The sequence below is a fragment of the Rhizoctonia solani genome, chromosome 11 (assembly GCF_016906535.1).
Source record: "Rhizoctonia solani chromosome 11, complete sequence".
In the NCBI taxonomy this organism is placed as follows: domain Eukaryota; kingdom Fungi; phylum Basidiomycota; class Agaricomycetes; order Cantharellales; family Ceratobasidiaceae; genus Rhizoctonia; species Rhizoctonia solani.
The window spans coordinates 541,014-568,520 of NC_057380.1; the positions used below are offsets into that span (position 1 = coordinate 541,014).

A 27,507-nucleotide genomic window follows, 5' to 3' on the forward strand; every position below is an offset into this window, starting at 1 on the left:
GTCGCGACCATTGTTCATCCAAATTCAACCTAGCGATATCAACATACCTATTGAAAGAAAGCATACAGAAATAATGGTTCGTGTCATAACATTTAGATCAATCTCTAGGGCTGAGTAAAGACGAACTGTAGCTAGATCAGCATTCCAAAGTTCGCACCAAGCTGCCAAAGTCCGCGCCCGATTCAACACGTACTGATCCCATACAAAGCAAAGATGCCTTTACTCAACCATCCAGCTGCGACAGACTAGCGACAGACAGAATTGGAGAAGAGCTCAACCCAGATGCATGCATTTGGAGACTATATGCCGAAGAGGCAAAGGAATACGATGGTGAAATGGCCTATGAGAGAAACAAAAATTTGGACACGATGCTCTTATTTGTATGTAATCTCATCTCATGGGAGACTAAACGCTAATTAAAATACAAAAATCTAGGCTACCTTGTTCTCAGCAATCGTAACTGCATTTCTCATGGAATCCACGGATCTTCTAGAACAGGACTCTTCCGAAGTGTCGACTCAGCTCCTGCTGAAGCTTTTGCATTCTCAGCAGCGTATTGAAATGGGAGTATCTGATTCTACCGCGCCGATTTTCGAGTTGCCCAATTTTGTTCCATCTGCTACTGCCCGGTTGATAAACATACTATGGTTTACGGCTCTAATGATCTCCTTGGGAGCAGCAGTGGTTGCTATACTGGCCAAAGAATGGCTAAGCGCATTTATGTCATATCGCACACGACAGGCACACGAGTATGCGCTGCAGCGCCAGGCTCGTCTGATATCTCTGGATACGTGGAATCTCCTCCCAATCATCGATCTCCTTCCAACATTGTTGAATTTTGCACTTTTTGTGTTCTCCGTCGGGCTAATCGTACGACTGTGGATCCTGGACTTTGTTGTCGCAGCGGTCATCACAACCGTCAGCACTATCGTAGGAGGGATTTATCTCTTCGTTGTTATTTCGGGTGCGGTGAATCCACCAGAGATTTGTCCTTACCAGGCCCGTTTATCTTTCTACATTAGAAGGATGCTTTCACAAAGCCTATTCAGGTTCCTTGGAACAAACCGATGCGCTAGTCCGGGATCACCAAAATTTGTCAAATCAACGGATCTGAGCCTACTCACTTGGCTTCACAATCATTCCAGCGATCCAACTCTGAAAAGCTACGTTACCCAGGCACTCGCCGGTCTCAGGTCATTGAACCTCGGGCTACCAAAATTTTGGTCCACGAGGAAGAAACCTGAGGAGCTGCGTATTATTTATCAAAGAAATTCGCAGATCATTGGTCCCCTATTTGATCTCGGTGCTCAAGCAATAGATCAGCTTCAAATGATGCCTGTTAAAGCTCTCGGTGAGCCCCTGTGTTGCGGGGGTTTAGGCGCGGCAAGACTTGCCATTGGAATCAGTGAAATATACCCACATGCGTTGACATGGCAGCTATGTCTTCCCGAAGAGGCTTACCAAATTCAAAGAACGCCTCTCATGACTAGCTTGCACACTCGAGAGCTTATTCTCCCGGGAGTTTGGACAAATAGCCCAACGATAGCCTCGCAGCACAGCACTCTGAAACAAAACACACGGCGAAATTCATGCTATTAGCATAGCAAATGTAAGTGGTAAATAGAAGTTAATCGATAAGAAGAACTTAAATTGTATTTCTAGGCACGAAAAATCACAGAAAATATATTCAATGCATTAGACCTAGTTTGGGCCGCAGAATGGCCCGCCTTAACACCCAGCGCCTACGCTTACTTAGTAGCTGCAGAACTCAAGATCGTTAGACATGCTTTGGCATCTTTAAACTCGTACGAGAACGAAAAAACGCGCGCGAGCCAACATCACAAGACGATAGAAATGGTTCCAACCTGTGTCCAAGCCGGACTTCAAAACCTGGACGAAAACAGCCTTCAGCTGCGTTGTAGTTCTGTATTGACGCGTACAGCCCTGGTGCTCAAGTCTAGCGTCAGTCACTTGAAGTCCAAAGGGAGCCAGGAAGTACAGTCGGCAATGATTACCCTAATTCTGGAAGCCACAAAACTTATCGCCCAGGAAAAACCGAGGTCAAGCAACAACACAAGGCGATTTGGGACTCCCGGATACTCAGATACGTTGAACAAGGAAATCTCAATCACGATTATATCCGAGAGTAACACGATGCATCGCATTGGTTGTAAGCGACGGATACGCAATTTCGAACTTATGGAAGTCCTGCTAGAGCTCTGTGGAGATGGGAATACTATGGGCGAATTACCTCTTGAAACCTTCCGGGTTGCTGCTTTCAACTTACTCCTCAATTACTGGCCCGCGTACCTCCGACAGTGGAGAGTGGATGATATTGAGCACTTTACACAATTTCCGTGGAAGATCCAGGACTGGGAGGAAATTCCATTTCAAACTGCACCCTACAGTCCACAAAAACTGTCTGAAATAACAATATACCGATCTATAGTGTTGGCTTCTATCGCTACAAGTCTACACTGGATGTTGGGTAGATGCGACCTGCTTCAGCTTGTCCTCGAACCGTTAGTCTCCGGCTCTAGTATACTGTCGAAATCGATTAGAAAGTTCAAGAGAAACGCCACTCCAAGAGCTCTCATTAACTTCTATCGGTGGCTACCTACGAACGAGGCATTAGAACAGTGTTGTATGGCGATAGATCCTACACCAGCGGACTCCATCCTACCAGCGGACGAGGAAATCCGGTATAAAATATCTTGGTGTATTGCTCGTCTGATAGCAACAACAAGGGCATTTGTCGACGGCACCCGGACTGTGGATATATTTTCTCTGGCACGATTGAAACATTCACATTCGACAGAGCACAAAGGGGCGCGAGTGGACGGGTCATGGAGATTATATATGCGGCATCGCAAGCGGCCGAGCAAGACATTACCGCACCAGTAATAGGAATCCTGCTCGATCAAGTTACCAGTTATATCCCGGAAGTCTCTTCGGATTGTCATTTCTGCCTGTCCAGTTTCACAGGAGGCCGGGGATTTTATATATTTCAAAAGTAGGATTGGCCGAACCAGGTCGTGCAACTGCAATAGCTACTGTGCGAGTGGTTATGTCGCAACTACGAGCTACTGGATTTCACGTAGACAAAAAGCCATTCCTCCACTTTTTGACGCTCTGTGCCTCGTATGCGATTCACTAAAGACTTGGGTACCTGAGTCTTTTATCCAGGACGTTATCTTTCAACTGCAACAATTTCCCGATGGTATAAGCCAGTTCGTTACCCCGAACACGATAATACCAATCCAGAAGGTCTTATGTAAATTGAAGGATTCAGCAGAACACTGGAACAGCTGGGGGAAGGGGGGGATAAGAGTATAAACGAAATTACCTCTCTACAGGCTCAGGTTTGGCAATGCGAGGATAAGATTTTCCAAGGCTCCTCCCACAGCGTTGAAGAATTGCCACAGAAAACCACTCTTTCTATACCATTATTGGTAGAACCCCTCTCCAATACGGTTGGCTCGAAGCCAGGTGACGAAGCCTTGAAACTAGCTTTGATCCCGCGTGATCCCGTCGCGTCCAACCCAGTAATCCAGCACCGAGCTTTATCAATACGTCGGACACTACTCTGGTACCAGATGAGTCATCGAAAGATAACGAGTGCAAGGGATACCCAATAGTGCCGGAGGATCAGGCTTACTCGCCCTCTGCCTGCCGAGCTATTGGCTTTGCTAAAACCTGGTGACGAAAGTAGTGACGAAGACATGAACAGTGGGGTATGTCGTTTGATCGCGAATCTTGCACAAGACTGTATACTAAGTACACCATTTGGTAGCTTGATAGAATAAAGCAGGTTAGTCTGACGGATTGATCACTTTGGATGGTTTCAAATGTAGTATAACGGAATATAGGAAGCCATGATAATTTTGTGCGGGAGACATCTGTTTTTGGCTTGGATAAAAAATGCAGATATTTGATGGACTGGTGGGGGGGGGGGATAAAAGCGACACACAAAGGCGTGCGGCGGCACGCGGTGTGTGCGAGGCCAGCGGTTGAGGAGGTCGAGCTCAAGTCGACGACAGCGTAAGTCATGCTCTGGTCAAGTCGCTGCTTTGGATCTGCGTAAGCTTCGTCACAAAACGTCCAGCCAATACACCATAATACGGGATTTACTTATTGTAGAAGCTAATCAACGGCACATCTGATGATAACTGCGTGGCCAGCCAGAGTTGGATGTGAAACGGCACCTATGGTAGTTAGAAACTCAAGATGAAATAACAGAACTTGCCAAATTCACCAGGTTGCATCGAACCGACAATGGCTATCCTGGCCCGAGGACCTTCTTCTGGCCTGCTGAGTGCCAGTGCGGGACCTTGTTTGATTCATACGTAATTGGGATGTATAGCCATCAACCTGCAGGCTTCCTCTACTAACATCCTCAGCACCCCAGGTGGGACATTTTTACTCTTGAGGAACACCAGCAAAGATTCGGTGTACGTAATATCAATGCTCTTACTGTTTGTGGCAAGGTCGGTTAACGTTAGGGAATGAAGGACCAACGGGAGTAACGAGACGAGCCCAAGGTTTCCGGTATACGATAAGGTGTATATAGTCAAGGTACAACAGCAGAGTACAGTCTGAACAAACGAGGCACAAGCATCCGGACCGGGAGAATCAGGTAGCGTCACCAAGGCAGGAGTCGGAGAATGAGGAATGGATTACCGAGACGCTGCGTAAGCGTCCCCCGCAAGAGTAAACAACAACCACTCGGGGCAAATCCCAACCTGCTCAGCTCGATCATCCCAAGAAATCCTCAGCTCTCGGTCGCTTCCTACTTCCTCCCTCTGCAGCTTCTCCTGCCATCGACAGTTTTACTCCCTCGTTTTGGACATACTTGTTATCATATGCGCGAGATTCCTCCTAATCAAATAAACCAAATTAATACGAATGCAATCTAAGAATCGTAAAACGTACGGGGCTCTGGTTCGCGTCGTTGTATACCAGTGCCGTTCCTTGCTTCATTGGTGGATTTGTGTAGTTGGAATTTGCAGCCGACGGTTTGTTTTCTTCTGCCGGTGGCTTGACATCTGGAGTGGAAGGTTTGATATCGACAGGAGGTGCTGATGGAGGTGCTGCAGAGATTGGCGGAGTTGGAGAAAAGGCTCCTGGAGGCGGAGGCGAAATTCCTAGTGGCACGCCTACGCCTGGAGGCAGAGGCGGCGCGCCCGCGACTCCGGGTGGAGGTGGTCCAGGAGGGAACCCAGGCGGCGGGGGACCACCCAACCGTATTGGCGCACCTCCAGGTACAAAAGGGGGTGGTACCGGCCCTCCAAACACCATTGGCGCACCAAAGACGCCGGTGCGCTGGGCCCAACATCGTTTCCTGCCATAAGCGCCTTGTGAGCTGCGAGTTGAGCTGCGAGTTCCGCGTCGGTAGGTTGCGATAGTCCATTTTAGGTCGTTTCTGGGGGGCTGGGAGATTGTGCCTGATGCGAGACCGAGCTCCTCTTCTTTTCGGCGTTTGTAGGCTGCCATGTCAGGGGCAGGAATTCCTTCCATCCCGAAGATTTCCACCTAAGAGGGTGGTGGGTTAATCCATGTTACACGGTATATATATCGAATGTTAATTGAAACGTACCTCATATCCATCTCGTCCAGGCAGCGCATTTTCAATCCTATATCCCAAGCATCAATACCAAAACTAAGCTTTGCTAGCCAGCGTATACGAACTTTTCAGGATCCAATTTATGTACTTGTTGAATATGAACCGCTAGACCACCTGCGGTGTTCAGTCGTCTCGGACAATGACCACATTTGAAGTGTTTAGCTTTTTGATGCTGCATCAATACTATCTCATTCTCGTTAGCTTCTGCTTCGTTTCACGACACGAGATCACATACCTTTCTCGTCCTCAAACTCTCGTTCGCAGTACCAGCACCATGGTCGCAGAACCTTCAATACAAGTCAATACAAGCCGAAGGGGAAAATGACAAGACGCACAAACTTGTTCTTTTTCTTACTCTTGTTCTTGTTTTTGCCCATGGTGAGGTGGATGAGGCCGACGGAAAGCACGTGATATCGCATTGAGTAAGCCTGTGCTGGTCAGGTGACTCCCCTTGAACTGAAGTCGTTTGGATTCTAACGACCGCGCGCATGATTCCGTCATAACCAGTAGGTTTCTTTTGTAGTCACTAGTTATCCGGAGCATGGAATGCACTATAGTAATAAGTATCGGAGCTGCAATCGGGATTTGCTCATGTTTTGCTCCTCGGAACTAAGCTCACTTCCAGCCCCATAAGGATTGCCTTGCAGCAAGTCATACTCCGAGCCGATCTCTGCGCTATCTTAAGATACTACTCCCTGTTGCGGTGATAACCCATCCCCAATACTCTGGGACTGCTTTGTTGCATACTTTTTATGTTAACCTGGTCTCGCGGATCTATTTGTAACGTGGGTATGTTCTTGGGGCCATGACTTGAAGCTTTACGACCGATGCAGAATTTACTATTTCCCCACAACTACAATTGAGCTCTGGTCTGTCTAAGTACTCTGGTCATATGCTACGCCTAACGTCTCGCTTCACACTTCCGTCTCCTCATGGAAAGGCTTCTACGGGCTGAACCTTTACTGTCACAGTCACTGCTCGAGTCATCTCCCCTTACTGGAGTTCCTGTGAGGTCATAACTAGGGATATTCGCATGATCAGATTAATACTACATCTCGCTTCTAGTCCATATACAGGCTGAAAATAGGGGTTAACCTCAGTTTTACAAATTCATGGATTGCAATTTTGGGCAACTAGGGTATTGTTCTCCGCATTTCTTCCCGTACGCAATTACCTGATCCCATATGTTTCGCTTGGGCTCAACGGCTTGCTGAATAAGAAGAATCGTGGTGTGTATAGAAGGTGCAAAACTACCGCACCCATTCTCGAAATTCAAGGCGACATGCACCCTCCTACGATGTTATACAATAGCAGTTCTTCAAGAGAAGGATTCGTAGCATCGTTTTTTTTAAATCTCGGCTGGAACCTTCTTACTGTCAAATACATTCACCGATGATGGTAACAGAGAAGTCTTCTAGAGTAGCCTATTTGGCCGATGGTGTTGTTGAATTACCGATCTCAATCATTCACGGACTTGGAATTGACTACTCTCTTCGTGCATTCAAACGGCTCCTTGCCTCATCCGACCGAATATTTTCTTGGTGGACCTGGTGCAATGTGTAGAACCACACTTTAATTGTATTACTGGACTGGTCAATAACAAGATTATCGCAATCAATCCTGAATGATATTCAATGTCTTAATTCCAAGTACAGATTGGGATCGCTTAATGCATATAAGATGGTTTTCGACTTGTATCCATATCAAGTCAAAGTGCTGGCCTCGGCTGTCGAAGAGGAATCGTTCAAATGGCTATTCAGAAGGGGACTAAAAATGAACATGCCACCACCGGCCTTATGAATGCTCACTCGCGTTGTCGATTCGAAGTCTCTACAGAAACCAAGAGAATGTACCACTCTGTTCATACATATATTAATGGTCCAGCACGACAAAATTAGCAAAGAAGTAGCGAAGATTCATATAGACTATTATTGGACGCATGTAACAGCAGGCAGTCGGCAGAAACACCAGCACAAGGTGTGATTGTTGACGATAGCTTTCACAGAGAATGATAGCGACGGTTTGCTGAGGAATTATGGCGACACCTAAGGAGATCTGGTTTCTTTTGCACAGCAAATAACCGACGTAAGTCGACAAGGGCTTGTTGTTTTCCACAAAGCTTGGCTTTCCGCCCTCAAAGAAGGACTTGAACCGTATAACCTACAAGTTGGGAAACGCAGAGAGCAATTGTGGTCAACGGAACTTGTTTCTCCCATGTTGTTGGCTGCACGCTCGTCTGCCGTGGTTTTGATTGATTTGCATATAATCTACATACATGCTACAAACATGACATGTGATTCTTTCCGTGCGTGATCACGGTTTGTATGATTGCATAAGCATACATTTACTGACCCACACTTTACGCCCGTACAGTAATTACCAACACTTGGTGGCAAACATCACATCCCATCGCTCTTGCTCCCCAACATGGCCCAAAAGATAATTAATTTCTATGCAAATCAGCTTTCAGTGTACGTTTCTGTATAGCGACATCCATCAGATTTGCAGCCTCGATTAATTATAGATTACAGAAACGTAACCTTAGTACTTGTATTCAAGCCGCCACTTCCTTCTGCCCGTTCTCTAGTATGGAGTGAGCATGTTCCAAGGCCATGGTCTATGGGCTCACTTAGTAGTCCCATGTAGAAGAAATCAAGTTCTTCCCTATGTTTCGAAGTCACGCCAAAGCAACAGTTACCTGTGACCGTTCGCCGCGACTTGCCATTGGAATTGAACAGACTGTGAGGGCCATATAGAAGGCTACTGTAAATCTAATACAATAGAAGAAACAGGTAGAAGAACCAATGTTTTTCCCGCTACCTGGTTGGAAATCAAGGTATGTGAACCAAGCGGCGGTCAAAAGGACGGCACTTAATAGTTTGTTCGGAAGGGGGATTACACCACCGTAACAGGTAGTGAGAAGCAAAAATATCTTGGAATCGGCTACTTCACGCCCTTTGATTACGGCAATTACGATTACGACTATGACATTGATCCGCCTGATTGGGATGAAGATCATGGACCTTCTATGTGCAAGTGCGTTAATCAGTGTAATAGTTCAATAGATTTTCAGCTTGGTGAGTACTCGCGAATTGCGTATGGCAATGCTAATAACTCATGATTCTAGGTCTGGCTCATGGAGAAGGGATGAATCAGCGCTTTGAGCCTATCATTCTCTGGAAGGATATTGTGTAAGCTCATGTTTATTTAAGTAACTGATTTGGCCCAACCCCACTTGGTACAGACCGAGTTGTACGGTCACTTTCAGTCCCAAGCTTATTCTTTTAGGTTATGCGATCAAGAATTACAAAGGTATTTAATTTGTTCGAAAACTAACAAATGGCTCATGGTGTGTAGGAAATGGGCCGTTATTTGACAAAATTGAGTCCGAGCCTACATGGTCCCAAGACATTTCGTTACTTGACGATGAGACGAGCTGGAACCTTGTACAAGACAAAACTACAGGCACTATGACCGTTGAACGGGCGGATGTCATCTAATTGATGGATTAGGGTAGTGGCGAAATGCACCAACCAAACGTGACGTGGATGATAAAGCTCAAGAATTTTTTATTCGAATCCTATAGTATATTGATCTAACCAGTCTCACATCTATGGACTTCGAGCAAAGAATAAGCTCATTCGCTTGGCGCGTGCTTGTTAGAGTAAGGCCATTCATGAAGATCAAAGTTACAAATCACACAATCGTAAGTATGCATAACATATAAAACTGATTGTTCAAGGTCATATCTTAGGGGCGTCACCTTTGGTTTACGCTAGTTTTATTTGCATTTAATAGGTGTCTTTTGTATCGTGTATGCGCGGCCAACCTTGTCTCGTTGCCTGTGTTAGACTACCGAAAATCTTGTGGCCTTTTTCTACGACCTTGTACCGAAAAAAGAGTGTCTGGAAAAGGTGACTAAATTGGTAACATTGCGACCGTCTTTAATGTATAGTGCCTTATGACATCAGTAAGGTAATTGCCAATTGGGAGTGTCCTCTGAATTCCCACCACCAACCCGCTTGCTTTGATTGAGACTCGACCAAGATATATGAGTACTTTCGTACCCCAATAGATATCCAAATTGGTTACATCAACCCGAGTGATTGATTGCCCACGACTATATATGGCCAGTTGCCGGTCGCGAACTACGGGTGATATATTAATATTCTATGACATGTGCTCCTGCACTATCCATAGCCAAATATCCATAGCTTTCGTCCCATACCTCCAGAAGTAAGCTTACTATGATACAACTCGGTGGTTCTCGGCAATATCATCAATTGAGTGTACACCGTTCCGATCTATCGCCAAGAGCCCCTTGTCTCCTAATAAGGACTCGGTTTCTCCCGAGACATACCGCCTCCTATACAACAGTCTCCGAACCGGCTGAGAAGTTTCATTTCTATTTTTCCCACCATCTGTTCTGCTTCGGTGATCGCATTGGCCGGTAATATTACCAGCATAATATTGCATTCGACAAACGCGATATGACAAAGGACAAGGGAACGTACTCAATCACCCATCTCTTTGTCCTCAGTACAATCTTTGGCGCCACACTCCTTGGTCCGGCTGCAAAGGTGCGTCACCGTAGGATAAACAGATAGCTATCTCCAATACCTTTATACTAGCCCCTGGACCTTCCTCATAACCCACCAATTCATCGACCCGAGACGAAATCGGAGCTGGTTGAAGCTGTCCGCGACTTATGGAATTCTATATTCGACTGGAATTTCCTCGTACTTATCATCACGCCCAAACCTAGCATCCGCATGATTAACGGACACGGTCAACCCCATCCTACCACTTCAATGAATAATGGGGTTTTATCCCGACTCTTCCATATTTTTGTCGTTATATTCGGCATATTCTCCGCAGCGATCAAAAGATCGTTCTCGATACTGCGATCTCCGTTTCGCTCCAAACCCGAACCTCGACCCACCATTCTACCGCATTATACCCCGCCCATGACCACGTCTCGAATCAAGGAACCCCTCCAGGGGACTATCGCTGCCCCTTCGATTGCTCCTAGCGCATCGAGCGCTTCTTACAATCCAATTCGAACTCCTACTCGGGTATTCTCACCTACCAACTACTCTCCCAAGCCCGACCTCCCTTCGTCTCGGAGCACTAGCCCCACTACCGATCGGTTCATCACAACCCTCAACGACCTCGAAGCTCAAATGCATAACCACCAGTTCTACGATCTTGAGCGCGAGTTGGAGGACATGGATAATCGCATGGCGCAGATGTTTGACTTTTCATGGATCCCTAGCAAGGCTCCCATGTCGTTTAATCTTCCACCAGTGATAACCCCTCCCGAAACCCCTGTCCAAATAATACTGCCCCAGGCTCCTCCACCGGCACGCCGAGACAGAAAGACCATCCAAATTTTACCCATGATTTGCGAGGTCTCTGAGAACTCTCCAGATTTGCATCGTACACCTCCATACGACCATACCCGGTGGTCGATTATCACCTTCCAGCCACTATGGGGCCCACGCGCCTATGCTGGAATGGCTTATTGAATAACTATTGTTTTGCCCCTTTAATTGCGTCTGGATGTATACATAACCTCTCTAATTACCTGTTCCAATATCGTTTTGTATTTGTATCATGTATCCGTTTTGGGATGTTCTAGCCTTGATTGGATTCGATTAGTTTGAAGTGTTTTAATAAATTCTTCAGTAATATTACTCCAAAATTAGCTAAGCGCATGGACATAGAAAAGGATGTAAACATCTGCATCAATAGATTATGGTCCATTTGGACAGACCGGCGCAGAAGCGGCATTCTTTGGCTCAACACCAGCCATACCTAGGGGAGCGTTGGCTCAAAACTAACCCCGAAATAGCATTACGCACCTTTCATCCAAGGCCCAAACCACGTCGGTGTTGTCCAGTTTCGCCTCGGATGGTTGACCGTACCATTTGAACGCCGAGCGGTTATCCGGTCGCTCGATCGTTTCTCCACCAGTCGCCAGAGCCATTTCCTTCAAATGCTCAGGCACGTTCCATATTTCAATATACTCGGATTTTGTCTCTTGAGCGGTCCGGAGTGCCGCGTCCAATAACACCGGAAACGAATCTGTGCTTGCCCGAAGGCGGGTGATGGCAAGTGTGAGGCCCGGACGACGGAAGAAAGCCCAAGTCATAAAGTCGCTTGTTCCAGGAATTTTGGCGCCCCATGAAGAATTGGATGGGCACCCTGGAGAAAGTTTGCTTATTGTGGCGGATACCGCGTTCAAGGAAGATGTGGTCGTGAATGCAAAGTAGGTCTTTGTGGGATCTTTCTTCTGAAGCTCGATCAGGTCGCCGGCGATGTTGGAATCGTCCGAGTCTAGGGTCGCAGTGACTTCGGATTCCGACAAGAACTCGACAGGCGGGAAGTTTCCTTTCGGTGCAGGGACTTGGATAGCAGATACTGGCCAGGTCGTGACGAATGACTTTTGAAGGGTCCATCCTGTCTCCCCTCTGATGGAACGCAACGAGCGTAGTAATCTCCTACGGCACTATATAACACACTGACCGTGCTAGCACGTTCAGTGGCAACGGGGACTTTGAGAGGATTAGGATATCGGTGTGGTGCCAAGGCCGAATGAAGAAGCGACATGAAACGGCCGGCATATCCTTTTCCGCGATACTCAGGGAGCACCAATACAGAGCTGACGGCGTGACCAAAGCTGAGTTCCGGAGATGATTGACCAGTTCGTAGAGTCAAGACTTGACGAGTAAGGCTGAAGAATAATTCAATCAACATCAGAACTGGTTGATCGAACCATGCCCGCTCACATTTGGCAGGATGCATAAAAATCAATTGTGTCGGGATCGTCTTCAGGAACGAGAACCCTAGCCACGAGATATACTAAGAATGGTGACTTCAAACGAATGTGGAACCAATTACCAGATTGTCAGCTTTCCGTCGCTTGCGTACGGTCCTTGCTGGAAAACCTGGGAAAGTTTGACAAAGTCGTCGACAGACATTTGAACCTTGGCACCCCAATGGCCAGCATTTCGTATTATAACTTGACGAGCTTGAGACTTGGTAGCTGGTTTAACGATCAAGTGCCCGATTGACATTCTGTAGGTCTGGAGGGTCCGGTACGAGTGGATCTGAGGCGACGAAAGTTCCAAACATTTATACCAGCGAGATCAGAATTTCCACGTATTTATGCACTGGTATCACTGCGCGGAAGTTGCTGCGATGATCAGGTCGGGCAGCACGGCCGAGGTTGTCACATGGAACACTTCTTGCATCGTAAATTTGGAGAAATAATTGACCATGGCTCTGAAGCATTCTGAACGAGGTGGGTGCATTAGCTATTGGGATGATATAGGCATAGGCTCCTGTAACAGAAACAAAGTTTCGAATATTGGGCCTGGATCGTGGTGAGCTCCGCCTCGTGAGCTCGCGATCGGGTGGAAGAGTTGCGTTATGATGAGTCATCTTGGCGGCTACTTTAAACCCCATATCAGAAGGCTATCCCCGACTCAAAATCAGGGGAGGCGTGTTGAATTAGCAGTGATAAAGACCTCAAGAGTAACATGAAAAATATACAACAGAGTATGCTGTATGAGATGTTGTACACGTCGAAGAAAACATGACAAAATATATGACAACAACCTGAGATTGAATGTCGTGAATTTTGGAGAAACTCAGAGCCTTTTCTTATGCTTTTAAAATTTCCGAAAGGGCTTCATGGGTAACGATACGCATATAATTGATTTTTAGCACGGATACTTTCGTATGGGACATTCAGATTTCCTTGTACCATTAACAGAACTTAGTTTTATTTCTTGAGTGCGTATCGAGTACGCTAGAAACACGGACGAGTTAGTGCATACCGGGCTCATTTATCGAGCTAAAGCATATAAGTCGACGCACCAAATTCCTCTATTACCATGAATGGTAAACCTTAACCATGTTAGTCATAAGACATAAGTTCCTTGAGGGGTTTCCCCGGTATAATACCGTTAAATTGTAGTGTGAACATGAGTAATCGTGGCGACGGACTAATGTTGATAGGAGCAAATAGGCCAATGATAGATGTAAGGCGCATGTTAGCTCCCGCGGGTGTAAGCCAAGGTTCTGCCAACCTTCTATGATTACAAATCGCTCACGTAAGACCGATGTTGACCCAAACAGATTCCACTCTACTGTGCTCTACTGGTTGCACACTGTGCAGTATCTGGCAGTGGTTTGGATTGCTTGTGTTCTCACAATCACTCTATTCAGCGATCATAGTACTGAAAACCGACTTATCCTAATCAATATAACCGTCGATTATATGCTATTTTTTCGTTTCAGATCGAGGAGAGATTTTGGAAGCAATGCGAACGACCCAAGAAGAGCCGAGTGGTCGTAAGTAAGCATTCAGCTCGATACCTGTGGCTTGAGACCTGTGTTATTTTCCGGTTCTATCCTCGGATCATGCCAGTGGCGAGCCGGCGTTTGTAGCCTACCCAACGACATCCACCTATTATGATGTTAGCGCAGACGCCCTTGACCCTAAGCTAATGTAGTCTATGAAGCATTAGTATACTAGATTATTCAACAAAGAGGAGTTTGGTCGTGGAGCCAAGCTGAGGCGTTCGATTTGTCTAGCCACATGATAGCCACCCTATAGGCAAAAATGCCTCATCCCAGGCGATCTTTGCTTCAAGGAATAGTATTGATGTATCTAATAATACGGCTTAAATCGCCTTATATAAATATATATTAATATGGGCTTAAGGAGGGAACTATGTTATCTCACCCGACCACTTTACTCGCCACGGTAGATGCATCCACTATCACATTCAATCCTACTGAGGTTGTCTATTCAGGACTGTATAGGCTCGGGACCTGCACATACATCCCTATCTCCGGCCTTAGCTACACCGCCTCCATAAAGGTGTATTCTCGGTGGAAGGCGGGTACAGGATCATGAGACTGGAGGTTGAGGGTTACAGGGGTAGCCCGAGAGCACCGGGGGCGTTTTTATCAGGGTATGTACATGAAGTTTGTCATAACTTGGTCCATACTACTGTATAAGAGGAGGGCTCGTTCTGACACTATGAGCCAGCCTGCCCCCGTAGTACTACCATGGTCTCCCTCCGCTTTTCGTCTAGCACTCTGCTAGCTCTTCCATTGATACTGTCAATATCTGTCTTTTCAACCCCCAATCCTGGTAATCTCCAATAATTTATGCTTCATGATTTTCTTGCTAAGTAACATTGCAGACCCTTCTTCGCACAACCTTGGTCTGGGTCATCATGTTCCAAGGAATACGACCGCTCGCACAACATGGAAGTTCGGGGTAGTTTTATTCCCCAAGTTGTCATCCTGGACTTCCAATAAGTTAACTTTCATTGTGAGAGTGGACCCATCATTCTGATCCAACTCCTTTATATCCACAGGTCCTATGGAGTGCTAGGACTCCTAGCTAAAGGGTCGATGACACAAACGAACCCAGCATGGCCTTATTCCCCATACGAGTTTGAGATTGATTACTTGGCAGAGTCCCTCGATCCTGTTATTCCTGGAGTAGGACCCGCTATACTTCCAACAAAAACCTTTAGCCAAGTCAACAGCACTCAGTACGACATAATTCTGGTTCCCGGAGGTGAGCCAATACCCCTTTCAATTCGGCCGAATTAAACCTATTCTAATTTATTCTCCAATTAAATAGGAATGGGGACACGTCCGGCAATTCTTTCGCCTAAAGTCCTTGATTTCGTCAAGAAACAGACGCCTGGCCTCCAGTACTTGCTGTCTGTATGCACCGGAGCCTGGGTCTTAGCAAACGCTGGGGTCTTGGAGGGAAAGAATGCCACCACAAACAAGGCAGCATTTGCACAAATCAGGGTGCGTAATATTTTGTCCGAGACTTTTTACTATGAGCTCAAGATTTATTCTGGTGGTTCAGAACGAAACCAGTAAGAATATCAACTGGGTCCCGAAGGCCCGTTGGGTCGTCGATGGAAACACTTGGACTAGCTCGGGCGTAACTGCGGGAATAGATATGGCCAATGCGTTCATCATTCACTTGGTTGGACCCGAGTACGCAACTAAGGCGCGGAACGTTGTAGAGTTGAGAGCCGCTGAGCAAGGTGATGATCCGTTTGCAGAGATCTATGGATTGGTTTGATAGCAGTGCTCCAGTCGCTTGTTAATGTACAATTGAAATAAACAAATTGAAGTCATGAATGCAGAACAAACTTGTGGGCCCGCTCATCTAGGGCCTACTAAGATGAGCTCCGGGGTGATCATAGAATAGATGTAACTAAGCAAATCACGAATATCTTCTTTTTCATGAAGCTCGTGTATCAATTGTTCCCAATTAACGAAGAGTATTATCGAAGTAGGTATTTGATCAATATGCTGAAGGATAATTAAATGAGTCAAATGAGGTCTTGTTCGCTGGCAGTCGCTTCAAGCGAATGATATAGAGTCTGCTGCTCAACACCAGCTATATCTGTAAAGTATCCGTGAGTGCGGCATCATGCATTGGACCATAAACATTACCCTTCTTCTAGCGCCCAAACAACGTCTCTATTATCTACCCCTGAGTGTGGGTGCTCTCCGTACCATTTGAATCCTGCCAGGTCATCCGTTCGTTCACTCGTTTTTCCGCCAGTCTTCCGAACAATCATCTTCAGGTCCTCCGGAACGTTCCATATTTCGATGCTCTCGCATCCCGTATCCTTAGCGGTCCGAACTGCTGCTGCGAGTAAAGTAGGGAACGAGTCGGGAGTTGCTCGAAGACGCGTAACAATAAGCTGAACCTGTTCTAGGCCATAGAACACCCAAGTCATGAAGTTATCCGTACCAGGAATTCTAGCTCCCCACGATAAGTTTGATGGACCACGACGATCCATTAAGAGTTTTCCGAACATAACAGAGTAACTGTTTAAGGGGGCAGTAGGCACGAACGCAAAGTAGGTCTTTGTAGGATCTTTCTTTTGAAGCCTCAGTAGATCCGTATGAATATTCAAGTCGTCAGAATCAAGTGTCGAGGAAATGTCGGCCTCAGGTATGAGCTCAACAGGTAGGGTAGGTCCTGTAAACACTTGAGCCCTAGATAGCGGCCAAGTAGTAGCGAACGACTTCTGTAGAGCCCACCCTGATTCACCTACTGCCGGAATGCACCGAGAATAATAGTCTCCAACAACGCTATACAAGATGCTGACCGTGCTGAGTTGTTCGGTAGTCTCAGGAGCCCTCAGAGGGTCGGGATATTGGTGTGGTGCGAGAGCAGAGTGTAAGAGCGACATAAAATATTTGGCATATCCCTTTCGGCGATGTTCTGGGGAACGAGCACCGAGGTGATACCATGGCCAAAGCTGGAGCTGGATGATGCCTGGTTAGGGTGGAGAGTCAAGACCTTTCGAGTGAGGCTATCGGGGAATTAAAGCAAACACAAACCGAGGCGAGATAGACTCACATTTGACATGATGCATAAAAGTTCGTAGTCTCGGGGTCATCTTTAGGAACAAGTACCCTGACAATGAAATTCACGTGGGAGGCCGCTGTCAAGTCTAATAACCACTTACCAAATCTTGAGCCTCCCTTCTTGTCCAAATGCACCTTGTTGAAACAGCAAATGTTTTCATATAATCATCTGGCGAGATACCCAACCTGCTACTCCAGTAAGCAGCATCACGGTGCATTGCTTCTTGAGACTGGGCCTCGTTAGCAGGTTTAACGATCAGGTATTCGAGGGACATTCTCTATTGTTGCGATCAAAAATCTAGTTGGAGGATTGGTAGTCCAAAGCAAGAGAGCACTGAAAACAGAATTGTCTTTATAATAGGGATACATACCCCTGCCTCCGAACAAAATATTAGCTTTTTTGTACGTAAAGATGATGCTTAAAGCGGCGAAGGGCGAGAGCATCGGTGCCTGGTCCAACATGTAAAACGTAGGCCAAATACGGAGCAATGGTGGTAACAAACACTAGATCACCATATCATTTAGAAAATTTGAAGAGGATTATGTGGTCACGGTCCCAGTGGCAGTAGGTTGGTGTGTTTTGTTACGAGGAAAGCTCGTGGATGACGTCTTTGCCCAATTGCAACCCGCACTATCATTCGATAGCTTCATATATGCTATACTATTTTATTGTTACTAAGCTATCTGTATTTGATATCATTATATCCATTTATGGCTCTATTTGCGTTACCAACGGACGAGTTCATGACCGTAGTAAATGGCCCAAAAATATTTTCCTGATCACCCGCAGGGAAGGGTCGAGGTAATTGATAGCCGCAGGGCATTGGCTAAAAGTATTTTTAGGACTCTATTCTGGACCCTCAGCTCTCCTCACTTCCCGCCCCACTCTTGCATGATCAGTGGCGCTTTGGGTATTCTTCAGCATGTCGAGGCATTCTGCGTTCTAGGTTCATTCGATGACTACATTTAGTCACACACAGTCATAAAAGCAGACAGAAATACGTAACTGAAGTATGTGCCCTGGATATAATACATTTATCCCAAGCGTTGTTTTGCATGACTACGGAATGGTCCCGGTGCTGAGAGGGGCTTGGTCCAGTGCTCGCTCGTTTTTTATGAGTAAATTTGAGATCTGGGCTCCTACCATACGACCATATGTCGTCCAAGAGTTACAGGATATAAGGCGTCACATCTTCGTTACAAGTACGAGTTTGAAGCCACTACGAAAACTTGTCGGTGCTCTTAGATGGTAAGCTAACTAGACTTACATGCAGGCATGACAAATTTGAATATGTTTTCATTTCTCATTTACATACTTGCCTCGACCTTGCCGGCAGACCCCAGGTGTTATAACAATTGCAGCTGAGAAATAATCCATATTCTATCATTATCATACCGTCTGTAGCGAATATAGCTTGTGTTATTACATAGCGGTCCCGCCACACGTTTGTTGGAGTTAAATTCATACTATCATATAGCCCCGATTCACATGCAATCGATATCCCAAAGGCAAGCATCATATATGTTGCATATTTCTAACCCGGAGCTTCCTGATTCTATGTAACCACCTGTCGTATATTTAAGCTCTTATTATTTTGAACTCATGCCGATACGCCTGCTCAACACCAGCTATATCTACCAGAAACATGAGCTATGCATGTAACGGGTAACCTTATCATTACCTTTCTTCGACTGCCCATATCATCCTTATTGTCTATCTTCGGGTCAGAGTTCTGCCCGTACCACTTGAATGCTGCAAGATCATCCGTTCGCTCAGTCGTTTCTCCACCAGTCTTCAGGGCAATCATCTTCAGGTCCTCCGGAACGTTCCATATTTCGATGCTCTCGCATCCCGTATCCTTAGCAGTCTGAACTGCTGCTGCGAGCAAAGTTGGGAACAAGTCGGGAGTTGCTCGGAGGCGCGTAATAACAAGCTGAACCTGTTCTAGACCGTGGAACACCCAAGCCATGAAGTTGTTTGTTCCCGGATTTTAGCTCCCCATGATAAAGCGGCTACACCGCGGCTCTTCATTACTAGTTTGCTAATTACGACTGAATAGTCATTCAAGGGAGCGGTGGGTACGAATGCAAAATAAGTCTTCTCAGGATCCTGCTTCTGCATCTTCAGCATATCGCCAGGAATATTTGAATCGTCCAAGTCGAGGGCCGAAATGATTTCTGTGTCTGACAAGGATTCGACAGGCGACGAAGTTGTCTGGGAAATATGAACGTTGGACAGTGGCCAAGTGGTTACAAACGATTTCTGGATGGACCATCCTGATTCCCTAGCCGCTGGAACGCATCGAGCATAGTAGTTGCCAACAACACTGTATAGTACGCTCACTGTACTGGGCTGTTTGAAAGTGACAGGGGTATTTAAAGGGTCGGGATATCGATGTGGTACAAGGGCAGAGTGTAAAAGGGACATGAAGCGTTCGGCATATCCTTTTCTACGGTGCTCGGGGGGAACGATAACGGAAGTAATACTATGTCCGTAGCTGGAACTAGGCTCTGATTGACCAGGCTGGAGAGTGATGACCTCGCGAGCAAGGCTATAAAAGTGAGCTCAAGGTGGATGAAATGTATTTGGAGTCACTCGACCTACGTTTCGCACGAGGCATAAAAATCAGTAGTCTCCGGGTTGTCTTTTGGAACAAATACCCTAACGATCAATAAATTCAAAGAACATGATATGATCCAATATCAGCAATCGCCGAAGACTTACTCACCAGATATGAAGTTTGCCCTCTCTTTCAAAGGCTCCGTGCAACAAGAGCTCATCCAATGTGACATAGTCTTCGACCGACAAACCAGATCTGCCAGCCCAATACAGAGCATCTCGTCGAGTTGCCTCATGAAACTGAGCCTCGTTGGCTAGTCTGACGATCAAGTCTTCTAGTGACATTATCCCAAGGTCTAAAGTACCGACGAAGTGCCCAACGTAGAGGGTTAAGCTACCTGTAATGAGTAGGTATCGTAAACTCGAGTGCCCTTATAGCAATGAGGACAGGGCTGACTACACGTGAGTCATGTGCATACAGCATGCGGTATGATCGACGTACATGTGCACTATATCGATCTCGTCCTAAAGTGAGTACAGCACTTCCTAGATTTCGCAGACATGATCCCAGGGTTTTGGGTAATTCGACGCCGGAGGTGAGAAAAAACGTATTAGTTGTGTTCGTATGCAAAATTTCAAGTATTACAAGTGATGCTTTGGCACAAAATCGAGGTCGAGTACCAATCAGTCATAGTGAGCAGTCATAGTGAGTCATACTAGCCGAAATGACAGATAGGTTTACGGGCGAGTTGGGGCTGAACGAATGACTCTAGTCGCATCCAAGAGGTCTCGGCGGCTGGGTACATGAGGGCGGAAGCCTAGCCAAGCTACTGAAGAATAATCCATGACTTTAATTTTTGGTAACATGGGAACCGTACTTCCAGTTAAGAAATAACCAATTACTGAGTGGCGCCACATTTATCAACTCTCCAAACGCTCGAATACAAAAGTTATTCAATTCCACATAAGTTTACGTTCGGGTGCAGAAAAACAGCTAGTGATACAGGTCAAGTACGGAGACAAAAAATGTACTCAAACAATATGCAAAATCACAAGGCACACAAAAAAAGACAGACCGCATATATGCATCATAAAACCCCAAATCACGAATCCCCATAATAACTCTACCACACAAAATTCCTAAAACCTCGAATCATCCCTCTTCCGCGCTCTCGATCCCTCTGAGCCTCTTCCTCCGCTTCGGCACGGTCAGCGGCGTCCTTGACATTCCCCAGTGCGATACCTTCCGCACGTTCCAGGTCTAGTTCCGGAATTTCGGTCCCTGGGCTCGGGTCAAGCGCTGAAATAGGGGTAGGGCTATGGAGCGCCCAATGCCGAGGAAGCGGATCTGCGTATTTCTTCAAGGTTTTAACAGCCCTGTAAAAATAAACCAGCCCGAGGAGGAAGACTGTGGTGATTCCGAGTCTCGGTCCGATGGCAGCCTTGTCGGAAATAGGAGACGGCGGGGTGACACTCCCGGTTGTCCAAGAAAACGCCATGATGGCTGTGCAAAACGAAATTACCGACCACGCGAGAAAGACCGAGGGCAAGGAAAGGAAGACCCAAACATTCCACCAAATACCGGTCGTGTGTTTTTGTGCCTCCTAGAAGTAATGATGTCAGCGTATGAGTTCTAGAGCAAAATATGCGCGCGCGTACTTCGGCCCATCTTGAAGCTTTATGCATGCTTCGCATGGTGGAAAAACGGAGGATGTAGATGCACCCAAATGTCAGACTCCACAAAGCACAAACAAGCGCAATTAGAGCTGCGGTTCGCATAACTGGTTCATCACTTCCTTCGACCTGGAACATTGTCAAAATAGCACTGGACAGTTTTAGTAAAGCGAAGTATTAATATCAAAATGGGGCTTACGACAAAAGCAGTGCAGACACCACATTCAAGGTTTTCCATTCTTTCTGAAGAGAGTCCATAAACTCATCCCAGCTTTGCTTGAAACGCTGTAACGACGGAGAAACGATCGGCGTGGTCCATTCCCGCTCGTTCGGCCAAAAGTCAAGATCCTGCGACGCTTGGCTTTCACTTTGTGCTTGCCGCCGACCACGCCGTATTCTCCTATTCCGGGCACGTTTGCTAGCATCGATCATCTTTTGCACTTCCACTCGACTGAGCTCAGCCTCTTCAAACACCTTGCTGACCCGGGTGAAATAAACACTGGGAAGGCGTAAAAGGAAATGTCGGTACATTTGGCGAAGCGCTTGGTCCCAGCATTTCAGCATGGTGTCCCGTCGTCGACGGAGTTTGTCCAACTGAAGGTGGAGCCTATACGGATCCTTGGCTTCCCAAGGCTCCCCGGGTGAAGCTATTCGAGACAACGGCCAGAACCGGCGGGGAGATTGGGATCGAGAGCGGGAACCGGCCGAAGAACGACCCTTGGTGGGTGTGCTCCGAGTCGTATGGGTATGTTTCGGAGTACCATGGGCAGGGGAACCAGTACGAGGTGGATTAGTCGACACTTGCAAAACTAAGAAAATAAATTAGTAAGAGAGTAATTAGAGAGGATAATTACGTGCCATTCGTCAAGTTTTGCATTGACACAGTTGGGCCGGAAGAAGCATGGTCAAAAGAAACCTTCTTGGGTGCCCCGTCGTGTCTGCTAGATGCAAGCGAGTCGACATTCGATAGCGAAGGCTTTAGCGGGCTGCTCATCCGCCGAATACGGTCCTCCGACGGAGAGTGATACGCAGGTAGAGACGGTTTAGGTACTTGAAGAGGTGTGGCAAGCTGAGGTGTTGAAGACGATTGCAAGGGAGAAGCAGGAGGAACTGGGGTCAGGTTGCGCCCATCGTCGCTGGGAGGTGGCGTTTGCACAATACTGCGAAGAGCTTGGATAACCGCTGAGAAGTTTCCTTGGCTTTCTTTTATTCCAATGAGACACATCCAGAGTCTATTAGGATACTCACCCTCTGGTCGGTCATTGTTTGGCTCATTCTGCGCTGAGGGGAACGGAATAGTAGACCGAGATGAGTCTAAATCTTCACCAGTGCTGTGTCTAGTAGATGCATTTGAACGAGTCATTCGGGAAGTTGAAGGGGTATTTTCATCTCCATCCATCACTATAGACAATTGCCGAGGAGACGATGCGAGCCGGCGTGGTGGTGGTGAAGCCTCTGAGGACATCATCACTATATACCTTGTAAGAAATCATACAACGACGAGCAAGCGACTGTTCTCACCAAGTCGGTCTAATTAGGCTCACAGAGACCAATTACTATCAGAGCAGTACAGATACGGGAATTCAAGGAGGGGGTTGTTACGGCAATCGTTAAAGTCGTCATTAAAAGAGTGGCCCAGTTTATAAGGTATAAGACAGGGGTGACGATACACTGCCCCTTTGCTGACTCGACCGCCAGAGATGCGCGGACGCGGGCGGCTAGAGACAAACCCCGACGATCCCTGAAATGGTTTGCTCGGGAGAAGTCACGTGACAGTCTTCTCTCAGACATATCCCTCATTCGAAGGTCAATTGACTCGCGCTTTGCTGTGTGCTATTCCTGTGCGACGTCACAATGACACGTTCAATGAGACAATATGATTATTGGGCCTTTAGGTACTCGTATCTCCATTGCTTTGTTTACTACACATTGGAGCACACTGGAAGTCGAAGAGAAGCCCAAAATCACTTTGAAATGTCTGGGTCTAGGGGGCTTTACTCGGCTACATGACTCGGAGTTAATTACTAGAGTAGATGAGAGACTCTGATTTACACTGGATAATACTATGCGCCATTGTTTGTTGACGAATGAGAGAATGTTGGATGGACACAAGCACTCGACCGAAAAGTACCGTTACACTTACTTACATAGCGACAGTAAGTCACTCTTAAAGGTTGCCATGAAAATAGCCAATACTATAATGGTCGATGAGCCATTGGGTGGACTCAACTATGATGATCTCCTCCCAGCTGGTCCCAAACAACCCCAATTAAACACACGTGACTATTTCCAATAGGACTTCCACTCCCGACGATCATCTCTGCTAGTTGCGCACGGCGACAACCGTGTGGCGTCACCATGAGCAAAGGAATCGAGATAACCTTTGAATTCAACTCTCCTCCTCAATCATCAATACCGCCTCGCCAGAGCTATGAGTTCCTGATTGCAACTGATTCCCAAGTGTTATCCAATTCTTCGGATTACTACAAATCTCTGCGTGGCGCCCTGTCTCAAGCAAAGGCGCGGACCGGAGAGGATTTGACAAAATATCGGGATCTGGCTGCGGAATTCGAGAAGCATAAAATCGTGGAGGTTAAGACATCCTCCGATGATGAGGATGAAGACACTGAGGAATGAGCTCAGGATCTAAATATACCTCAATTAAAGGTAAGATCTCAGCTAAGAAATCAATTTTGATAAACTCTTGACCATCAAAATTATACCTGCGTAGGTAGCTACAAACATCGATGGGGATATGTGGAGATTACCACCCAAAATGCGGCCCGAGCTCAACCTGAGAGGAATATGACTGCAAAGCAATGCTTTTACCTATCATATTCACAAAAATTATGAAACTCTTCCATTTCTTCCAGACCTATGAATTTAAACTATTGAAATAACCTACACGCAGCTGTTGGACATGAACTTCTACCCTAGAGTACGCCGGGTTTGAAAGCCCTTTACCTTCAGTTGACGTTGTGCAGATCGCTATACTCACGATTCACTGCGTAATTCGACGCCGTTCTGGTTCTTTCGAGGCCAATTATAACCAAGTATCCCGATGGAAGTAAGCTACGATGGGACAATTGGAGCGGTGTATATTGGGATCGTGATATCTACTTGGTGAGTATTTTCCGCCCGCTCTTGCATGCTCAACACATAACTGTTTCCAGCCTATATGGTGTTACTTGCCTTCAATTCTACACCTATTGGAATAGATACACGGACGACAGCGCATCCGTCGAGTCTATGTGAGTTTCCTGATCCTTGAAACACAGAACTAACCTAACCAACCGACTGTAGGTCCTGGCTTTATGGTACGGCCTGAGATTGTGGTGGTGGGTTGGCTAATCGTCTCATCAGGATATTGATACCCTCAAGTTGGCTTGTGCTTCATCGACGGGTTATGAGCTGCTCATCACCCAATTCGATGTTATTGGGCCCGCGTTCCGAGGCACTTGGTAAGCACTGCATACAATCCTCGTCTCATCATTCTTATTCCTGTCATACAGGGGTGGTTTTGTAAGTAGATATCTTAGGCCTATCTTATCAATGAGTTCACTATCTTCCCATAGCTTGTGTTTGGCCTGACTGCGTTCACTACATTTATGGTCCAATTGTAAGCATTGGTAACGCTAATGTCTTAAATCGTGCTATACTCACACAGAACAAGCTTCTTCGCGTACCGAGCTTGGTATTGTGAGTAATTTCCATCATCCCACGGTCTGTTTAAGCTTACACCCCCAAGTCTCTAAAAAGTCAGGAGCATTTTGGGTCAATCCTATAATGATGCGATTGATGGCTGGACTTATTGTGAGTGAGACTCTTACCTCAACGACCGTATTCATTTACATATTACATTCTACTCAGGCTCTATCAGCACTCACACAACTAGCATTTGGAATGGCAACGACTGTCCTTTCGTGGCAACATTGGACATTTGACAACTCAAGGCAGTACCGGGTGTGTCACCGTGTAGACTCCTGGTTTTCCTAGACCTACTTATTCCCAACTTTCCAGTGGGTCGCTGTAGTCTGGTGGGTGCAGCGGCGTTTTGCGACCTGCTGACAACCTATACACTATCCGTCGTATTAATTTCTCAAAAAACTGGGTTTCAACGGTAGGCCTGGCTTGGATACCACCATCTATCTGGCTAATTTGGCACTCTTGAAAGTACGGACGACATGATCAATAGGATCATAATGTACACTTAATACAGGAACATTGACAAGGTAGATGTTGACCATGCTAAAGCCTTGAGCTAGAGTACTGAACTATCCCCTCCCCTTTTGCCATTATCAGCACTGTTGCAATCATTAACCTAGCTTTGTTTTCTTCGCTGGACAATCTAGCACAACTTGGTCTAAATTTTATTCTTGGCACATGTAAGTACTACATCACCACTTAAAGTCTAACTGACATTTGAAATCACAGTGTATATTTCTGTGAGCTACTTTATAAACCCTGGACTGTCACCTAATTGTCTCACATACCTGGCCCATAGACCATGCTAACGGCACTGAATTCTCGCCCCTCTCATTCGCCAAACTTCGCGATATGTACTCTTGGTGATGGACATGTTGTCTGTGAACCAACCGAGGGTACAGACACCATAAGATTCGCTGAACAAGGTATCCCAGTTCCAATGACCAAAGTGAGCTAGGCTATTTCCTGCCCCTGAACCCTTCAAATTGATCGCCCCCCCCCCATATTCAGCTTGGCGATCCTCCGACCCACAGAAGAGTGGCGAGTACAGATGTTCGAGAAGCTCAGGTGCCGGATACTCACTCGGTGATCTCGATTCGCTCCTTTCGGAATTATTAGCTGATTTCCGCGAGCAGACAAAACACGCCATCGAGTTATCGGGAAATAATATCGGACGCAACAAGGATGCAAAAGATTCTCAAGAAGATGATGATCTGGAGTCTATCGATGCCAGGTCGGAATTAGGGAAACTAGAAGAACTCCCCGGACGAAGCTAGGCTGTCACCCCCTTTCGACTTTCATGTTTTCGGGCTACCCTTGTTACGCGCGGTCTTGGCCAAGGGTTCGATGCCCGTTCGCTGGTGCAATGCACGGCAGAACACTCTTGTCGTTATGAAATATGGAACCGCCTGTCATCACTATACGACTCGAAACACTGGGCTTTGAACAAATGGGCATAGAGGCGAGGGTGGACCAATGTATTCAAGTTACTAATAGATGCCAAGTCCGCATATGAAGTAGTGGGTTTCACCGGCATCCATAACAAGGCTGAGAATATATATAGGGCACGGCCACGTGTTGTTCCAATTTGATAATTCCCCTGATGGTGACGAGCCTGGGGTTCGTTCTGAATCTTCCGCACTACTGTTTCTCGCCTTGTAACAGGTGGGACAAAGCGATGAAGCCCGTTGGTAATAGATTGCTTTTTATCAATCCGTATAAATCATAAGACACGGCTTTCTCTGCTTGTTTCCGCCATCCACCCAGCTTGGGTCTTACAGACCTTTCCCTTCCTTGGTTAATCAGCAAACACTCAGGGATATTCCATGGTGGCAGACTTCGACTCGACTCTGGGTGCGACATACGTAGGAGTGACTACGACTGCTTGGTGAGTAATGGTATGCTTTTGACGGTATCAGGAGTAATGAGTGGTGGGCTTTAGTCTCTACGGCATATCTACTACATGGATATACCTATTGGAATCGACCAAACCAGGACAGCCTTATTGCCAAAATTTTTGTGAGTGTCCAAATCACTTCTAAACAGCGGCTCTGTATTAACGAACAACTCGAAACGTCGCAACAGATTTCATTATTATGGTAAATGATCCAGGTTTCGGATTACGGCCTATTATAATTTCAATCTGCCAGGCTTGTAGACACTGCCAAATTGGTCTGTGCTACTCACGTTGGATATCGACTTCTAATCACCGAATACGAAAACGACCCAGAGGCGTTGTTTCATAGCACCTGGTGAGTACCACAGTCCGCTTGTGGTACCAGCAATCTAATTTCAGCTTAGGTCTGTTAACGTTTGTTAATATCCCGTATATTTCATAGCCTAGTTGTATTGACTACTAAAAAGACGCAGTTCCTTCTTACTGCTTTGACTATATTCGGGGCGCAAGTGTGAGATTCAATTCTCATTAAGCCCCAATCATATTGCTAACAGTGATTTGCATTTGATCACCAAACTCCAGACTATCCGCTTATCACACGTTAAAGTGTGGGTG

The 27,507-nt window shown here is 46.4% G+C and overlaps 11 protein-coding genes across 11 annotated transcripts; 6 read left to right on the forward strand and 5 right to left on the reverse strand.

The window, feature by feature from the left end:
- Positions 1–73: 73 nt before the first annotated feature.
- RhiXN_10233 (U3 small nucleolar RNA-associated protein 10) lies at positions 74–2,904 on the forward strand (the record flags this gene model as incomplete). Its single annotated transcript, XM_043330049.1, has 4 exons — positions 74–76; positions 132–380; positions 436–1,351; positions 1,706–2,904. 4 exons carry the CDS (start codon positions 74–76, stop codon positions 2,902–2,904), a joined length of 2,367 nt encoding a protein of 788 aa, XP_043184146.1.
- Positions 2,905–4,755: 1,851 nt separating this feature from the next.
- On the reverse strand, positions 4,756–6,042 carry RhiXN_10234 (C2H2 zinc finger; the record flags this gene model as incomplete). The annotated part of the gene is made up of 6 exons (XM_043330050.1): positions 4,756–4,878; positions 4,933–5,532; positions 5,597–5,633; positions 5,689–5,806; positions 5,859–5,910; positions 5,959–6,042. 6 exons carry the CDS (start codon positions 6,040–6,042, stop codon positions 4,756–4,758), a joined length of 1,014 nt encoding a protein of 337 aa, XP_043184147.1.
- Positions 6,043–8,050: 2,008 nt separating this feature from the next.
- On the forward strand, positions 8,051–9,123 carry RhiXN_10235 (uncharacterized protein; the record flags this gene model as incomplete). The annotated part of the gene is made up of 7 exons (XM_043330051.1): positions 8,051–8,094; positions 8,155–8,216; positions 8,416–8,459; positions 8,514–8,700; positions 8,751–8,814; positions 8,868–8,935; positions 8,981–9,123. The coding sequence occupies 7 exons, from the start codon at positions 8,051–8,053 to the stop codon at positions 9,121–9,123; spliced, it is 612 nt and encodes a 203-aa protein (XP_043184148.1).
- Positions 9,124–10,113: 990 nt separating this feature from the next.
- On the forward strand, positions 10,114–11,151 carry RhiXN_10236 (uncharacterized protein; the record flags this gene model as incomplete). The annotated part of the gene is made up of 2 exons (XM_043330052.1): positions 10,114–10,203; positions 10,255–11,151. The coding sequence occupies 2 exons, from the start codon at positions 10,114–10,116 to the stop codon at positions 11,149–11,151; spliced, it is 987 nt and encodes a 328-aa protein (XP_043184149.1).
- A 273-nt stretch (positions 11,152–11,424) lies between these two features.
- Positions 11,425–12,702, reverse strand: RhiXN_10237 (uncharacterized protein; the record flags this gene model as incomplete). The annotated part of the gene is made up of 5 exons (XM_043330053.1): positions 11,425–11,440; positions 11,488–12,094; positions 12,148–12,359; positions 12,415–12,471; positions 12,527–12,702. 5 exons carry the CDS (start codon positions 12,700–12,702, stop codon positions 11,425–11,427), a joined length of 1,068 nt encoding a protein of 355 aa, XP_043184150.1.
- Positions 12,703–14,707: 2,005 nt separating this feature from the next.
- Positions 14,708–15,752, forward strand: RhiXN_10238 (Isonitrile hydratase; the record flags this gene model as incomplete). The annotated part of the gene is made up of 5 exons (XM_043330054.1): positions 14,708–14,792; positions 14,845–14,962; positions 15,022–15,227; positions 15,294–15,469; positions 15,531–15,752. 5 exons carry the CDS (start codon positions 14,708–14,710, stop codon positions 15,750–15,752), a joined length of 807 nt encoding a protein of 268 aa, XP_043184151.1.
- A 373-nt stretch (positions 15,753–16,125) lies between these two features.
- On the reverse strand, positions 16,126–17,331 carry RhiXN_10239 (uncharacterized protein; the record flags this gene model as incomplete). The annotated part of the gene is made up of 5 exons (XM_043330055.1): positions 16,126–16,953; positions 16,989–17,001; positions 17,049–17,105; positions 17,158–17,191; positions 17,250–17,331. The coding sequence occupies 5 exons, from the start codon at positions 17,329–17,331 to the stop codon at positions 16,126–16,128; spliced, it is 1,014 nt and encodes a 337-aa protein (XP_043184152.1).
- A 1,354-nt stretch (positions 17,332–18,685) lies between these two features.
- Positions 18,686–19,961, reverse strand: RhiXN_10240 (uncharacterized protein; the record flags this gene model as incomplete). Its single annotated transcript, XM_043330056.1, has 5 exons — positions 18,686–18,691; positions 18,739–18,996; positions 19,092–19,608; positions 19,662–19,718; positions 19,786–19,961. 5 exons carry the CDS (start codon positions 19,959–19,961, stop codon positions 18,686–18,688), a joined length of 1,014 nt encoding a protein of 337 aa, XP_043184153.1.
- A 779-nt stretch (positions 19,962–20,740) lies between these two features.
- RhiXN_10241 (uncharacterized protein) lies at positions 20,741–22,755 on the reverse strand (the record flags this gene model as incomplete). The annotated part of the gene is made up of 5 exons (XM_043330057.1): positions 20,741–21,220; positions 21,276–21,441; positions 21,490–22,099; positions 22,296–22,493; positions 22,539–22,755. The coding sequence occupies 5 exons, from the start codon at positions 22,753–22,755 to the stop codon at positions 20,741–20,743; spliced, it is 1,671 nt and encodes a 556-aa protein (XP_043184154.1).
- Positions 22,756–23,490: 735 nt separating this feature from the next.
- On the forward strand, positions 23,491–23,927 carry RhiXN_10242 (uncharacterized protein; the record flags this gene model as incomplete). Its single annotated transcript, XM_043330058.1, has 2 exons — positions 23,491–23,542; positions 23,587–23,927. The coding sequence occupies 2 exons, from the start codon at positions 23,491–23,493 to the stop codon at positions 23,925–23,927; spliced, it is 393 nt and encodes a 130-aa protein (XP_043184155.1).
- A 541-nt stretch (positions 23,928–24,468) lies between these two features.
- RhiXN_10243 (uncharacterized protein) lies at positions 24,469–26,272 on the forward strand (the record flags this gene model as incomplete). Its single annotated transcript, XM_043330059.1, has 14 exons — positions 24,469–24,541; positions 24,594–24,607; positions 24,654–24,751; positions 24,803–24,812; positions 24,866–24,909; positions 24,964–24,989; positions 25,039–25,103; positions 25,161–25,253; positions 25,311–25,327; positions 25,593–25,675; positions 25,725–25,735; positions 25,795–25,944; positions 26,007–26,081; positions 26,132–26,272. The coding sequence occupies 14 exons, from the start codon at positions 24,469–24,471 to the stop codon at positions 26,270–26,272; spliced, it is 900 nt and encodes a 299-aa protein (XP_043184156.1).
- Positions 26,273–27,507: the final 1,235 nt, after the last annotated feature.